At 37.4% G+C, this 17206-nt stretch overlaps 2 protein-coding genes across 3 annotated transcripts; one reads left to right on the forward strand and one right to left on the reverse strand.

Moving 5' to 3' along the window:
- The first annotated feature begins 5627 nt into the window (after positions 1–5627).
- Positions 5628–11103, forward strand: LOC121745240 (serine/threonine-protein kinase GRIK2-like). 2 transcript variants are annotated; one of them, XM_042139059.1, is made up of 13 exons: positions 5628–5889; positions 6046–6240; positions 6431–6828; positions 7361–7435; positions 7504–7548; positions 7667–7741; positions 8341–8428; positions 8510–8634; positions 9285–9380; positions 10075–10141; positions 10225–10340; positions 10433–10511; positions 10599–11103. In XM_042139059.1, exons 3-13 carry the CDS (start codon positions 6493–6495, stop codon positions 10748–10750), a joined length of 1254 nt encoding a protein of 417 aa, XP_041994993.1. In that variant the 5' UTR covers positions 5628–5889; positions 6046–6240; positions 6431–6492; the 3' UTR covers positions 10751–11103. The 2 variants fall into 2 exon arrangements, with proteins under 2 accessions (XP_041994993.1, XP_041994994.1); XM_042139060.1 differs by lacking the exon at positions 6046–6240.
- Positions 11104–11912: 809 nt separating this feature from the next.
- Positions 11913–13313, reverse strand: LOC121744709. Its single transcript, XM_042138293.1, has one exon. The coding sequence runs from the start codon at positions 13311–13313 to the stop codon at positions 11913–11915; it is 1401 nt and encodes a 466-aa protein (XP_041994227.1).
- Positions 13314–17206: the final 3893 nt, after the last annotated feature.

A 17206-nucleotide genomic window follows, 5' to 3' on the forward strand; every position in this document is an offset into this window, starting at 1 on the left:
GCTATATACTCCCCAACAGAACTACTCGTGGGGTCCCGGCTAAGAGATACAGTCCTGAGAGGATTAGTAGAAGCCGATATTCTATGGCGAATCTGGCTAAAGCAAATCTAACAGAGATGGCTAGGGTGTTTGAAGCAGCACTTTACGAAGAAGAAGAAATCCCATATACGGCCGAGGAGGCTATGAAAATTGCTCACTGGCGAGAAGCAATGCTAGTAGAAATGCGGGCTCTGATGAAGAACAATACATGGGAAGTATGTCTTAAACCTGATGGAGTTCGAACTGTGGGATGCAGATGGGTCTTCACTATCAAACGGAGGCCAGATGGGGCGATTGAAAGGTATAAGGCGAGACTTGTAGCCAAAGGATACACTCAGACTTATGGAGTTGATTATGCTGAAACATTCTCACCGGTAGCAAAAATGAGTACTATTCGAGTGCTCTTCTCAATAGCGGCAGTCAGGGAATGGCCACTACATCAGTTCGACGTGACAAACGCATTCTTACATGGGGAACTGAAGAAGCCCATTTACATGGAGCCACCACCTGGATTTGTTGGAGATTTCGAAGGAGGAAAGATTTGCAAACTAAAACGAACACTATATGGGCTAAAGCAGTCACCTAGAGCTTGGTTTGGGAGATTCTCTGAGGCAATGAAGAAGTATGGGTATGAACAAAGCAACTCTGATCATACATTATTCTTGAAGAAAAGAGAAGGAAAGATTACATGCCTCATCATCTATGTAGATGACATGATTCTCACAGGAGATGATGAAGAGGAAATAAGCAAGCTAAGGAAGAATTTGTTTGCAGAGTTTGAAATGAAGGACTTGGGATTACTAAAGTACTTTCTGGGTATAGAAGTGCTAAGGTCAAAGAAGGGGATCTTCATCAGTCAGAGGAAATATGTACTTGACTTGTTAACCGAGACAGGACTACTAGACTGTAAGCCAGCAGATACTCCTATGGTTCAGAATCATGGTCTGCGGATAGTTGAAGGAGCTGAAGCCACTCACCGCACGAGATATCAACGTTTAGTTGGGAAATTGATATACCTATCCCACACTAGACCCGACATAGCTTATGCAGTTGGAGTAGTTAGTCAGTTTATGCATGCACCTCAAGTAGCTCACTGGGAAGCAACACTGAGGATTGTTCGATATCTGAAAGGGACAGCGAACCATGGGATTCTATTCGAGAATCATGGACATTTAGAGATTCATGGATTCACGGATGCTGATTGGGCAGGGAACCAAAATGACAGAAAATCAACTGCTGGATATTTTACCTTTGTGGGAGGAAATCTTGTCACGTGGAGAAGCAAAAAACAGAAAGTGGTAGCCTTGTCAAGTGCAGAAGCTGAATTTTGAGGGATTAAGAGTGGGTTGACTGAGATTCTGTGGCTGAGGAAATTGATGACTGAGTTGAACTTAAACTCACAGAAGTCATGTAAGTTGTTCTGTGATAATAAGGCGACAATCAGTATATCTGAAAATCCAGTTCAGCATGATCGAACAAAACATGTCGAGGTGGATCGACATTTCATCAAGGACAATATAGAGGCCAAGACGGTAGAACTTCCTTTTGTGAGATCTGAAGATCAGTTGGCGGATATACTCACGAAAGCTGTCGATGCAAGAAGCTTCCATGAGGTATTGGGCAAGGTAAGTATCGGTAATCCCATTACTTAACTTGAGGGGGAGTGTTAGAAAGGAAAATATGTAAGTAAGGAAAATAGGTAAGCTAGGAAAAAAAATTAATTAGGGAATGAGTATTATGGCAAATCTTGCCAATTTTATGTAACCCTTGGCCTATTTAAAGGAGGCATACCTATTATAATTCTCTGAACAAGTTGAATGAATAATACTCATATCTTTCAACAGGACCAAGGGAAAGAGAATATAATTTGAATTTTGAAGTTACTGTACAAGAACAAGCCTACCCCGATTCCCCAAATCCCAGTCGTCGTCGTCCTCATCCGCCCCTTCGAGTACAGTCACCACCAGGTCGCCGTCCTCGTAGGCGGCGGATACGAGCTCTGGCCGCGTTTTCAGCGGCAAGCGGAACCGCCAAAGATCAAGCTCGAATTCAGGGTAGACAATCTTAGTGACGCCGGTGTGCGAAGCTTCTATAGCCGGCAGATGTGGCGGCAGTGAATCGAAGCTCTAGAATCTTCGCGAAGATGTGTGCCAGCCAGCGAAGCTTCTTCTGCCGGCAGCCATTGGCCTGAGCGAGGAGAGAAGTGACGTCGTAGCGGAGCGTGATGTTGCTTTTCCTCGGCGCCGGGTGAACCTTCATTGGCAGCGAGAATCGTTGTATATTATTAAAATCTACCAAATTCAATTGGGAGAAAGATTTACTAAGGTTCTTCAATTTGGAGAAAGATGTACTAGGGCTCTTCAAAAAGATGAACCGAAGAAGAATTAAGAATAATTATTTTAACACCCATTTATTTTATATTTTAAATAATAATTTATTAAAATAATTAAGAATATAATTAGATAGTAAGTAATTATACTTAATAGCTTTAATTGGTCAAAATCGGGTTAAAAACATTGACCGTTTAAAAATTGACGGAACTGTTAGTTTAGGACCAACAGTGATCCGAGTTGAAATGTTCGGGATACAAAAATTCAAAATATAATGTCTATGACCAAAATCGTAAAATAAACATATGTTCATGACCAATTTTAGGGATAATTACACCAAACATACAAAATGTTTCACCAATGTTTCAAATTAGTACAAAAAGTTTTAAGTTAGCACATATCATACAAAATGTTTAACTAGTGATCCACATTAGTACAATCCATCCAAAACACTAACACCGTTACTTTTCTATTCAACTTCATGAAACATATTGCACTCATAATTTTTTCTATTCAACTTCATCAAACATATTGCACTCATAAATTTTTTAGAGAGAACTCATTCTCACTCATTAATCATTCCAATATATTGAAGTCCATAATTCGTAGTTAGGCTCTCCCTCAGCACTCCACCCAACTTCACCCACCTCATCTCTCCACAGCTACCACCCTCCCCCACCTCAAGCAAATCCTCTGTAACTCCCTCTACTGCCACAACCTCCTCCAACTCCTCCTCTCGAGCCTCCCCTTCCCTTCCTAAGCCCTCTCATTACTCTCCTTCATCCCCGTTGATCGCTTGCCACCGCGCCAGCTCACCAACAAGATCGACAGCCACCTCTCCCGCTGAGACAATCCTTACAAGGCGCTCGTGTTTTTCGAGCGATGCATAACAAATTCTTCTCCATTGACAGGTTCAGTTTCCACCTTCCTGCCATTGCTCAAAGCGGCGTCGAGGCTCTATCTCTCCGTGAAGGGAAGATAATGCACTGGCTGGCTGCGAAGCTTGGGTACCAATCTGACCCTTTTGTGCAAACTGCGTTGTTGAGAACGTACGCTGCTTATGGGCTAATCTCAGAGAAAGGGGTGGGAAGGATGAAAAGTAGCGGCGTTAGACTGATTTGTATGGAATGTACTAATTTGGATCACTAGTTAAATTTTTTGTATGATATATGCTAAGTTAAAACTTTTTTTACTAATTTGAAACAGTGGTGAAACATTTTGTATGTACGGTACAATTACCCCCTAATTTTGGCTAGTTGGACCATAGTGATAATATTGTCTTGGAAATTTAGCACGTTATATTTCCATTTTTGCCCCGACGATCTCTCCATTACGGTTTTTTTTCTTTTATTGTTCTAAAATAAAACTTAGATTCCGTGAGTGTACTGGATTTTTTTTGTTCCGATTTTGGGAGAAACGCATGACGGAGATGCGTCTTTAAGGGAGACGCATAAGGGTCATGCGTCTTTCTAACGACGCACAACCATCATGCGTCTTAGGGAGAGACACATCTCCCTCATGCGTCTCTTAACCCATATATATGAAACCATTCTTGGTTGTTTCTCTTTTATAGAAACATCCTTGAATGTTTTATGTTTCACTTTATATGTGGGATAAAATCATTCTTGGTTGCTTCTCTTTTATAGAGACATCCTTGAATGTTTTATGTTTCACTTTCGATGTGGGACAAAATCATTCTTGATTGTTTCTCTTTTGTAGAGACATCCTTGAATGTTTTATGTTTCACTTTCGATGTGGGAAAAAAATCATTCTTGGTTATTTTTCTTTTATAGAGACATCCTTGAATATTTTACGTTTCACTTTCGATTTGGGACTAAATCTTTCTTGGAGAAATGCATCTTCTTTAATTTGTTGGCGTCCATCTTATAAGAATTCTAAAGTTAAGCATGTTTGGCTTGGAGAAATTGTGAAATGGATTACCCTATGGAAATGTTCAAATTCCACATGTTGTCTTGATATCGACTTTGATTTTGATATTGGGTTGGCTTCTGATTTTGACAGTTTGGCAAATGAGATTAGTCCTTCAGACAGAGATATTATTTCATAATTAATTAACCACTAGTTAATTAATCTAACGATCACAACCTTATTGATTAATCAACCTTAGAAAAGCATATACTTTCTCCATCCTATTAATTTAGAAATATTTGTTTTTTGGCATAGAATTCATATATATTTATTTAAATTAAGTGAAAAGAGAATAAAGTAAAAAAAAGGAAAAATAAAGACGATGATATTTTACATTTTAAGAAATGTTCATTTCTAATAGAATAGATAAAGTATAATTCATAGAAAAAGCATAGAGGAGTTCATTTGTGATTAAAAAATTATTGAAAATAGATTAATTCAAGAGAAATTAGTAATTTATTTTTGGCACCTTTATAAAAAAATCCCATAAAAATCAACTAATTTTTCGTCCTTGATTACAAATAAACTCACACCGCGTGCGATTGCTAAATTGTTTTATTAAAAACCATCCAATATTTTTAATTAAAAAATATATTTGTTGGTAAGAATTTTGAGGCTGTTAGAAAATAAAATAATATTCTATAAAATAAGAGTGTTTGACGTGATAAATGATGATCCTAAGAAAGGCAAGAGTGTTGGATGTATCTATAAAACATAAAACAACCGAAGATGATTTTGTCCCACATCGAAAGTGTAACATAAAACATTCAATGATGTCTCTATAAAAAAGAAACAACCAAGAATGATTTTGTCACACATCGAAAGTGAAACATAAAACATTCATGGATATCTCTATAAAAGAGAAATAACCAAGAATGATTTTGTCTCACATCGAAAGTGAAACATAAAACTTTCATGGATGTCTCTATAAAAGAGAAACAACCAAGAATGATTTTGTCCCACATCGAAAGTGAAACATAAAACATTAAAGGATGTTTCTATAAAAGAGAAACAACCAAGAATGGTTTCATATATATGGGTTAAGAGACGCATTAGGGAGATCTCTCCCTAAGACGCATGATGGTCGTGCGTCGTTAGAAAGACGCATGACCCTTATGCGTCTCTCTTAAAGACGCATCTCCGTCATGCGTCTCTCCCAAAATCGGAACAAAAAAAAAAGTCATATCCGTCATGCGTTTCATTAAAAAGAGACGCATGAGGGTCATGCGTCTCTCCCAAAATCGAAAAAAAAAGTCCAGTACACTCACGGAATCTAAGATTTATTTTAGAACAATAAAAGAAAAAACCCCTCAATTACAAATTCCCACCGTCGCTTCCTGGCTTCACCCCAAATCCTCCCATCTTTCCGTTAATTTGGACGAAACCAGAACGAATCCATCTCAATAATCGGATCCGGCCGTCAAATTTCCACAAAGTTGCAGAGAAACTCTAATAATTCGAAATTATAAATATGCCTCTCCCGTTTTATACGTTTCCAAGTATTGAATTGAGTCAATGAGAATCAGCTCGCTGTTCGCTCTATTAGCTAGGGCTAATAGCAACCGTTGTTGATACAATCTCCACTACGCTGGTAAGAGACGCTACTTTTTTTCTTTTGAGCTTTTCAGTCTATTGATTTCACTGTCAACTGTTGAATTTGAGTTTTGGTTGATGTCAAATTACCTATATTCTGGATGCAAAGCCTTTTTTTTCTCCCTTTTATTCTGAAATTAACTTCATTTTTAAGGGGTCGGCGTCCATTGCGTTTTGTCTCTTTTGTTAATTGGAGCACTAATTGAAGTGAAGTTTAAGCGATGTCGGCCTTGAATCGCATATGGATCAATTTTGTCAATTCCTTATTTCATTTTTCTGAATGGTATCCTCTGGAATAACGTTGCTGACTGGGCGTCTGAAGCCCACTTGGCCAATTTCTCTGGACAAGGTGAGAACTTTATTGGCTATATTTGAATTTACTTCAATTAGCACAACAAATTGGAGTCCTGGAACTTGAATATGAAAAAGTTATAGTATTTCCTATTCATGGTCAACATTATTCAAAGATTTGTCCATGTGTCTTTTAGCTGCTTGCTAGGTGAGCTTATTGTTTTAAAGTTTGATGTCTATTTTTCCAGGTTTTGCAGTTGAGTATTATCTTAGAGTGTGTAAATTCCTGGGCCAGAGTTTTGGTACTGGGATGTTCGCTAAGAGGAATTCAATTGAGAAAGTGACCGAAATGGGCTGCTGTGGGTGTTTTGGTTTCTCATTTCTGAAAAGTCCCAAGAAGGTGACAAAACCCTCTAAGGCAACTAGCAAGAATATGAGTGAGGAGTTATTGTTGCATGATGATCCCGAAGATGAGCAGGGTAGTAGTTTCCATAATGATGATACGGATGGGTCTGGGAATGCAGATGACCTTGACTTTCAAAGCCCAGCAAAACGATCTCACGAGATTCTCACGAACTTGATTCAACACGAGCTGATATGTAGGGAGTTCCCTGTTAAGGAAACCCACAGTGTCTTTCGTTCGGAGGTAAGTTGCAGAGCAAGTTTTTATTTCTGCCCTTTTCTCAAGCATATGTGGATCTTGTGCCGCTATAACATCTCTGGATGTGAGGATATGAACTGAATAATCAACATGATACAATTTTAACTAGCTAGACTACCCCTCCTTACAGAAAAAATTAAGTTACTTAGAATAAGTAGAAGAAGAAAAAGACGAAAGTGTGAACCCTTCCCATTGAGTGTAACTAAGCAATCACTGGAATGTTTGGTTATCGACTTAACATGATGGTCTTATGCTTAGTGCTGAAATAATTTTACCCGATATTTCAAATATTACTAAAGTAGTAAATCAGAGAAGCCTAAATGTAAGCAAATTGTCTGCAGAAACATTCCCAACATGCAGGGCAGTAAAATTTCTGGCGTATATTTATTTTGGTAGAGTGGTTGGCCATGTGATTTTTGTTCTGATGTCATTCAAGGAGCTCTCCTTTATTAATGCAGTGTTTTAGCCTGCATTATCATCATTGATGCAAAGCTCATATTAACTGGTTTACGTCCAGGATGAAAATGGAAACAAGACCATCAATGAATATGTCCGGGTGCGGAAGATTGGCGCTGGTAGCTATGGGAAAGTGGTGAGCATATAGTTAGGAGATTATAGCTTCTAGATATGAAGTTCTGAATTAAACATGTTATTGTGCAGGTTCTCTACCAAAGCCGTTTACATGGAACATATTACGCAATAAAGGTAGTGTCTTCTCTCATGTTTGCTCAAGTATTTTGCACTATTTAATTCTAGGTGTTTATGAATGATAATAAAAACCTCTAATACAAATAACCATCTATTCTATATTTTTGGGTACCAGATCTTTCACAAGTCTCATTTATCAAAGCTGAGAGTTTCACCCTCAGAAACTGCATTGAGTGATGTTCGTCGTGAGGTATTGATGATTTATTACTATGCGATCTGGAATTAATATTTCAGGGTCAAAAGCAGGTTGAGTGTACACTTATTAAGCTATGTGTTGGTGAAATGGAAATCTAATCTTGAAACTTTAGCTAATAGGGATCAGCATCATTTGAATATTAGCTTGGTCCCTTGCGTTGATGCAACTGAATTTCCATTGAAGCTATCATGAATGTGTTTTTAGTAGAACTCTGCAATGTGAATATAATAGATAACATTTCGTTTGCCCCTATTCTAGTACCAAATTAATTGACCACCTCATCTTAAAGCTTAAGTTGGAGTATAGCGTGTGGGCCCGGCTCAGTTTGTTAGTTTATCAATCTTGGTAATGATTCACTAGCTATTACTATTGTTAAAATACAAGGTAATACTTATTTTCACGTTCTTCATTATTGCTAGTTTGTCCTTTAGCAGGTAGATTGCTGACCCTCTTAAATATTTGTTCTTGATGATTAGCTCTCAGTTTGCAGAAACTACTCTGGTCTTACTTTTGTAACCTTCTTTTGATAATCCTGCTTATAATATTATCTAATTCTCTCTGGTCTACATGATAATGAGTTTTTGTGTTATTAGGTTTTAATCATGAAAGTGCTGAGTCATCCCAATATAGTCAATCTTGTCGAGGTTATCGATGACCCAACGGACGATAACTTGTATATGGGTATCATATGCTTTTCCTTGTTATGCCCTCTCCCTAAGTCAATATTTGTTGTTGCTCAACCATTTTCCTACTTTTGTGCAGTCCTTGAATATGTGGAGGGCAAGTGGGTCTTTGATGGCGCTGGTCCACCTAGTTGTCTTGGAGAAGAAACTGCACGGAAGTACATACGTGATGTAGTTTCTGGTTTGATTTACCTCCATGCTCATGTATGAACCTACCTTACCTAATAAGTATATTTCTTGAAATCTTATATCAGTGAAAATCATAGTCAATTGTGCTTGGTGTATAGTATGCATGCCATTTATCTTCCACTTCACTATATGCTAATATGCAACCATGAAATAAAGTTCCAGGTTCTTGTACAAATTACAGACCTGATGTTAACTTGTGTGAGGAATTAGCAAAATCTCGCTTATAATAAATTTTCTCATCTATAATTTACAGACCTCTCCAGGGTCTTCTAATCAGTTTAGCTAATTCTTAATTTCTTCAACTAGGATACTTCACTACATTATGCTTTAGTTGTTCTCACAGTTTCTTAAAAATGATATTTTTCTGTTGATGATTCGATGTATAGTTCTTTTGCTTGGTAAGATGATTGTGTTGTTTGTACTTACTGCTTACAACTTTTTTTATTTCAGTGTTTTAGTTAAGAATCTTAAGATGAGATTGGATATTATATAAGCCGATGCTCTGCTATTGCCAGAGTTGTGCTAAATTATGGTTGATAAGTTTAACCTAATGTACAATCGTTACTCTTTTTGCCACTTTAGTTTTTCTGTTTAGCTTTTTGCTGCTCACCTCAAATTCTCAAGCGCTTTCACATTGCGTATGATTTATTTCCTGCAATCAACAGAATATAGTGCATGGAGATATCAAACCTGATAACTTACTAGTCACAAGTTCTGGCACAGTCAAGATAGGTGATTTTGGCGTCAGCCAGATTTTTGAGGTAAATGATATTTCCTTGTATATATTTCTATGTTTTCAGCATTGTGTTCATATGTTTGCTGTGGAACCTGGAGAGCCTCAGTAGAGATTTTGTTTCTCCTGAACTTCTGACCCCCCTGGACAACTAACAGGGGGCACAACATGATAGTTTATGTCTTGAGCTGTTATTCGGCCATCTATGAATTTTGTCAGTGAAAATTTTGAAGTTGTGAGGCTTAAATTAATGTTAATAGTACTTCTATAGAAGTCTAGCACCTTGGGCAAAATTTTAGTCTTTTGATTTCTCCTGCTCAAGGACATGGATCTTGTCCCCTTCCTATTTGATTACTTAATAATGCTATGCTCGAAATATTAGCAGATCTCTTATGAAGAATCTCTGTCAAACAAAACCGTGCTCAGGTGTAGTAGTAATGGTGCTTTGTCATATATCTGAAATTAAATTTCAACTTATGAAAAGGTTAAACATTTCATATAACTGAAGCAAGCGAACTGTGGGGCTTCAGTCTGAACTATGCCCATCCTGTTGCTGCTCGCTTGATTAATAGGCAAATCATTTGCCGTCATGCTGAGAGTGTTCTTCTTGCCATGTTTAAACTTTCTGTGACGGCGATTATTACTCTCTTTGCAAAAAGCATTGCCCTATTGGCATCAGCTACTGTTCTACTCTCACATGCTCCGCTCCCTTTTATATATAGGAAGATAATGACGATCTTCGACGCTCTCCAGGAACTCCGGTGTTCACTGCCCCTGAGTGCTGTTTAGGTTTGTGCTCTCTCTGTCTGTGATGGGTCTAGTATGAACTACATATTCTAGTTGTCTTATCATCCAACCCATGCCATATGTAGGCCTAACCTATCATGGAAAAGCTGCTGACACCTGGGCGGTTGGCATTACGTTGTACTGTATGGTTCTGGGGAAGTATCCATTTCTAGGGGAGACGCTTCAGGACACTTATGATAAGGTATGGTTTGTGATGCACATATCTTTTGGATGCCATTTAGGTAAATTATGTTGGCATGTTATGTGATTACAAATTATGCACCGCACCCTCAGATTGTAAATAGCCCGCTGTTGCTCCCTGATGAGATGAATCCTCTCTTAAAGAACCTAATCGAGGGCCTTCTCTGCAAAGGTCTGTCTCTGATTTTAACCATGTTACTGTTTTCTAGGACAGTTCAACCTTGTTATTCCCTGATTCACCTATGATCTTTTTATGCAGATCCAGAAAAAAGAATGACGCTAGAGAATGTCTCACAGCATGCATGGGTCATTGGAGAAGATGGACTCATCCCTCAGTTCTTGTGCTGGTGCAAGTGCAAGAGACTGCAGAGAAACGCATCTGATGGAAATGGAACAGAAACTCAGAGTTAATGACACTAACTGGGAGTATCGTGCTCATAACAGTTACTCACTTGGGTAATGATCTCCAGTTACATATGTGGTTTACAAAACACGAAGATATAAGTAATGGGCCTGTTAAGGACTTGGCGTGTAGGTTGCCAAGAAGTAAGTACATCTGAGGCTTCTTTGTTAACACTTTTCCGATTTCTCACTGCACGGGGAATTTTCCCTATAATGTTAAAGAGGGTATTTATCTTCTCCGTTTAGCTGGTTTTCCTGATCTATATAGACATGTTTAGCTGGTTTTCCTGATCTATATAGACATGTACACATATTTCGGAAAAATACTAGACTGCACTACTGAATTTTACCTTTGTATTTAAGTAGTTTTTGTGCATTCTATACTTCATAGTATTTCCGAATTCGTTTGGTTGATTATGCCCTATTTTTTAAGGGAACTTTGTTATGCATTTGAGGTTTCTCGCTGCAGGCACACGACTCTCACTTTATATGGTTATTTAGTGTTTGGAATCACATGAAATCCAAGATTGACTAGTATTACTACTATCAATCTTTAGTTTTCATCTTCCAAGAATCATACTCCCTCGTCTAATAAAAATATGTGCATTTTTCATTTTCTTTCTATCCACAAAAATATGGATATTTCCATTTATGGAAAATTTTCACAATTTCTTATCTCTATATATCAAGTCATTTAAAACTTATACTACCATCAAAATACTATTAATAATGTAAGTTTCACTGTTTACTAACACTAAACTGCGCTGCCCCTGCTGACATCATATTATATGCCCATATTTTTTTGGGACGGAGGAAGTAGTATAAAGTTTTTTATATAAAGTTAAATTATTTGTACCAGACAGAGAAAAGAGACATGAGCTTCTCTATCCCTTCTTCTATTCCTATTAATCATTTAAAGTATGTATAAACTATGATTAAATGATAGTAGATCATAGGAAGATCATCGTCTTTAATTAGGGAGAGGCATAAATTACAAAGCAAACCATAACATAATAGTATTTCCTCCAGTAACGACAAGAGGGAATTACACATTCAACACATTACATCATAGGTGAGGAGATGGGTGGATTTCTACTCAATCCGCCATCTTTCCACACTTTATTCATAAACACAAACACAAACACGAACACGAACCAGCTCAGACAAACAATCACTCTCCAAACCACTGATGGGCATAGACGCCACTCTTCCTCAGACTTGCAAAAAGGGAGGAGCAGTTTCCCATCATCGTCGTCTTGGACTCTGCAGTGTCTTCGCATCGCAGGAAGACTTCATCAACGCGACATATTGCTCCACTCTTAAACATGTCTATGAGTATGTTGAGCTCCACAGACTTGGCATTCATCATGAGGACTACAAAGTCTCCAGCGCCTACTGTTCCATCGAACCAGCTAATAAAGTCGAAGGCTTCATCGTGCAAAGGCGCAACCAGATGCTCGTCCGAGCTCAACTCTGTGACAGTAGCAGCAGCATCTCCACCAAGAGCAGGATAGTACACGAAGTTGGTACCAGGGTCCGTTACGTAAGATGATAGGACCGAGGTTTTATGATCGACAACGAACTTCTGCAGAGGTGCAAGGTGGTTGGAGTTCGACTTGTAGTTTTTAGATATTTTTGCAATGCTCTTCTTTGCAAACTCCCCCGCCCCAATGTTGATGAAGACCAATTTGTTCCTCGAGGAAATGTTCATCAAGTCTGGTAGGTACGAAAGCTCTGGTTTGACTAGCCCGGATCTAAGGGGCTCGATGTACTTCATGAAGGGCTTGTTCGTTGCAACCGACGGACAATCAGCAGGGAGTCGAAACTCCTCAAAAGAAGCAGATTTTTCAAGTCTCTTCTTGAATACCACCACAGAGAAAGAACCAAAACCACATAACTGGACCACATCAGAGCTCTTCAAGAACGATGCAACAGTAGCAGCAGACCTAACCAGGCCGCCTGAGTAAATCCTCCGGCCTCCCACGAGCATAGCACCAGTCCCACCCGGACGCAATACTCTCTCGATCTCCAGCACTAGGAGAGCCGGGACAGAGACCCTATCAAGATCTCTCGAGAATGCAAAGTCGAAACTGCTATCCTCAAAGCCGAGCTCATACACGAATCTCCTCTTGAAAAGGGAGAAAAAGGGGTGCTTGTCAACACCGAAGGCGTGGGTCAATCCCAGACCACGCAACGCCACGACAGCCGAGGAAGATCCCTCCCCAACACACAATGCTCTTGCACTCGATTGCAAGAGCTTCTTCCCCATCAACTCCTCAAACACAGCTCTAACCATATTCTCACTTTCTACGCAAGCTGCTGCGGCAGGAGCCACGAACACAGGAAATGGGAAACCCGACGACATATGAGTTCGATTGAGACCGGGGTTCGGGCCCACATTCAAAGGGCATTCGTCTATGTTCGACAAATTCGGCTCGATTAATCGAACATCACGGGCAATTTGCATCATAGAGATAACAATCAGTGCTAAAACAAGCATAAAGGCCCTCAACAACACACGCCTCACAATCGGGCCACGAAGCAGTTGCCATTTCAAGAGATTCAAGTCCATTTCCTCAGAATCAGATCCAATTTCCCAAATATTTCAAAGATGCAGATCGATTACGGTAAAATTGAAGAATAGGGGCAAGCAAAAAACAGGAAAAACACAAACTTTAGCGAGTGCAAAACCTGGAGGAGGTGTGATTTCCACCCACCAGTAATACGATTGACATTTGGAACCCTAACCAGACCCTTCTCGGAACCCTTTTCGCCGCGGGGAGAAACCGATTCGGACCCATAGTGGAGTAAATTTGAGGCTCAATTCATGGTTGAGATAGAATTTACATAGTTAGAGATGAAGGTGGGAGTGAAATTGCTGTAGATTTGGATCTGGAAAAAGGGAGAGAAATGGAGTGGAGAAGAGGAGAGGTGGAGCCGCCGATTGCTGCCAATAAATGCGATAATGTGAGTGTGTTGGGGTTTGGACCTTTTTGTTATCCATGATTACAACTGATGAGTATCAAGACAGTGTTTGATTGTAGGAACCTTCTTTCATCTTCGATGGTTTGTCGGTGACTAATTTAATTGAGTTTAGGGCTGAGTTGATCATAAATAATTAGTATAATAATGAATGCCATGCCTTGATATCTTTTTGTCATGTAGCTGATAAAGTGATAATCATAAGTTATTTATTAACTAGTAAAATTATATGGAGTTAGTGAATTTGAAAGAATTGCGACTTTATTGAGCTAGCATGTGTGTTTTTAAGATGGGAAAATATATTACTCCAGTATATGTTCATTTTTGTCCGTCAGCATATAAAAAATTGTTTTAAATATTAGTGACAAATACTGTTCGATATCGATAAGAAATTTATGTACCTGCCCTCCACTTAACTAGTTAATTATTAATTAATTATAGTGTAATGTAAAAAACTTTATGAATTTTATTCATTTAAAATATTTGGTAGTCGTAACATTCACATTATGAATTTAAAAAGCATTTTACGATAGCGTCGAATGCGGTTGACAATCTCACAAGTCACAATCCTGTCAAAAATCATGTTATGTGACTCCATTGGGCTGATTTGCGAGTTTTTTATTTGGGCCTGTTAAGCGAACCAAAATTGATCATGTTACTTTTAGCATATTTAATTATAGTCAATTGGAGGACTATTTATTGCATTCATACATGATACAATGACTAATAAAATAGAGAACAAGAGATGCTGAGATTGGGAGCAATCAACATAATCAGATCTCAAATTAATTCTAGTCCGGATTTCTTAATTTTATTCTAGAAAAGTTACAATACAAAAAAATGGTCAAATAAATCATAAACCCTTAGTTCAGATTATTGTATATATTTTTAAAGTCAAGAGACTATTAATAAGATAAACTCATAATTCAGAAATCATATTTGTAGTTGTAGTTCACTCCGGAATCATAGATGAGGAGGACAACCATTACAGCATAGTAACGTGAGTAAAACCTCTGCCAAAACATTGAGATAGTATCAAACACGTACAAATCAGAAAAGAAACATGCATTTGCGTGGTCAAAGTGTTGATTGTTTACCTCCAACACATCTTCTTGCCCGTGACACTACTAGACAAGGGTGGCATATATTGAAGTAAATCGTATACTGCAGCCAAGCCAATCTTCATGCATTAATTTTTTCTATATCAAATAAATTTTAAAAGATAGATAAATTCTAAAATTATGTAATTTGGGCCCACCAAAATCAATAGATTGTTGGGTGTTAACTAAAAGAGCTAGATTTAATATGCAGAATCTCTATGTTTTATATCATATCTTGGTTGATCTGGAACATAAAAAATAAAATGATTTTTCAAAAGTTTGAGCTAAACTGGATGGCCGAAAAGAGAAGCTCATTTTGGCAGTTTACATTATGGAATAAAGTGGCTTCCCAAACCTCCCCTACAACGCAGTTGTCGATCGATCAAGTGCAACACTTCAGGTTTTGGAGTGAAGATTGATACCAGGTTTGTGTTGTTGCTCTTGATGTTTCGTTGGCTCTTTGGGTTTTATGCGAATAGCCTATCTGTTGGTGTTTGACTGAGACGTCATTATACTCTTCTATTTTCGATTTTGCGACTTGGCATTGGGCTGCTTGTCTTGAACCTTTGCCCGCTGCCAATGGCGGATCCAGGAATTTATAATCGTGGGGTCGAACTAAACAAACAATATAATATTTAAATAGTTATTTTTAATAAAATATTAAAATATAAATAATCGCGCTTGAAAAGAAAATACCGAAAGCAATATTCTTTTTTCATACCATATTCAAGTCAAACATAGTCTTTATACAAACATCTTAAAACTTCTCATATCTTTTGAGTTTCTAGTGGTTATTTTGGAAATCATGGTCTTTTGATTGACAAGGACCTTTATTCTTTACGAATATGATCTCGAATGTTCACATAAAAACTATCAATAGAATCTCGTAATCTAGGATCAACCTTAATTTCTCTTTTATCAATTTTAATCTCTTCAGGATTGTTATCAACTACTCCATAATTCTTCAATTGTTGCGGTTTTTGTTCAACATTATAAGAATCGATATCAACATGAGGTTTTTTTCGATTTTTTCCATTAACCTAGAAGTAAAGTAACAAAATCAATACTTAAATAGATTTAAAACAAATCATTTAAGTCTGTAGTAAAATACAAGGATAATTATGATATCTATTTAAGTTAGGGTAAATAAATCAGTTAATAAAAGAAATTTTAAACAAATAAAAATTTGATTATTACTAAAAAATCAGAAAAAAAGTAATACGTACTTGTAATACATACTACAATTATTTTCTACAAATGCTCAGCAAGAATTGGTTACTTCAAAATTACTGCCATCGTCTATCAGAAGCAGGAATAATATTAAAAAAGAGGTATATTGGGCTGTAAACCTAATAAAAGGCCCACTTGTAAGACAACCTACTTTTAATCCTAATTTAGGTTCAGTTTGAATTTAGATATCTATCAATTAAAATATAAAATATTATATTTATGAAATCTAAACGAGCCTCATCTAGGCCGACACAACCACAAGCCCAACAACCTTGATGCTTCCTTGAAGCCCAAACCTATTGCCAATCCCAACAGATAAAATACTGAAAGATTATGTTTAGATAAGGAATAACTTATGCAATCCTTTATTAGGGTTAAAGGCTCAGTTTTAGATTTTCTTTATTGAGTTTCATTTAAGCAGTCGAACAACATACATAGGATATAGATTTCTTATAAATATCGCCTTATTTAGGAAATTAATTATTGGAAAATAGTAGTATAACATAATTCTCACCCTTTATTTTTCTTTTCTGTCACAAGTTTCGTTCTTTTCCCAGCAAGTAAGGATTTTGGGATATTTTTGCATATTTTCGAGTTCTTTGTCGAAAATACACTAACTACTAGTATCAATTAATTTGGGTCGTGGAAAAACAAACAAACATGTTTTTCTACTATCAAGTATTTTGATAAACTTAAATCTTACACAATGTATGCAACAGTGACTTTAAATAACGCGGATGTGACATGCCAAAATCAGTGTTGAAGTAGCAAATCAACACATCAAAGAATATCATTTTTGTTATGAATAGATGGGCTAAGGAAGCAATGCAAGTGCATGGAATCGAAGTATGGAATGCATCTCACTTAAGCAAGAAGATTCAAGATTCAAAAAGTAGTTAACTAACGGCTACTAGCCGTTGGAGCTCAAAAAGCGAAAGCGGCGGTTGTAACTAATTCTTGAGTGAAGACTTATTAACTCTTTTAGATCTTGATGTATATAAATAGAGTAGCCAGTTGCAATGTGAAGTAACTTCTTGATTCCAGCTTAATAAAGTTTACAACACACTTTTCTCTTAATACAAGTTAGATTGTTCTTGATCGATTGCGGTGCTTCCTCCTTTCATTAATTTTGAATTATTTTTTTATATTACAA

The sequence above is a fragment of the Salvia splendens genome, chromosome 8 (assembly GCF_004379255.2).
Source record: "Salvia splendens isolate huo1 chromosome 8, SspV2, whole genome shotgun sequence".
In the NCBI taxonomy this organism is placed as follows: Eukaryota; Viridiplantae; Streptophyta; class Magnoliopsida; order Lamiales; family Lamiaceae; genus Salvia; species Salvia splendens.

Excerpts from the sequence above, each read along its gene's own strand:
- LOC121744709 (XM_042138293.1), bottom strand. The coding sequence starts at position 13,313 with ATGGACTTGAATCTCTTGAAATGGCAACTGCTTCGTGGCCCGATTGTG.
- LOC121745240 (XM_042139059.1), top strand. The coding sequence starts at position 6,493 with ATGTTCGCTAAGAGGAATTCAATTGAGAAAGTGACCGAAATGGGCTGC. Across the intron at positions 9,381-10,074 it reads GCGTCAGCCAGATTTTTGAG|GAAGATAATGACGATCTTCG; the intron begins GTAAATGATATT and ends TTTTATATATAG. Across the intron at positions 10,341-10,432 it reads TTCAGGACACTTATGATAAG|ATTGTAAATAGCCCGCTGTT; the intron begins GTATGGTTTGTG and ends CCGCACCCTCAG.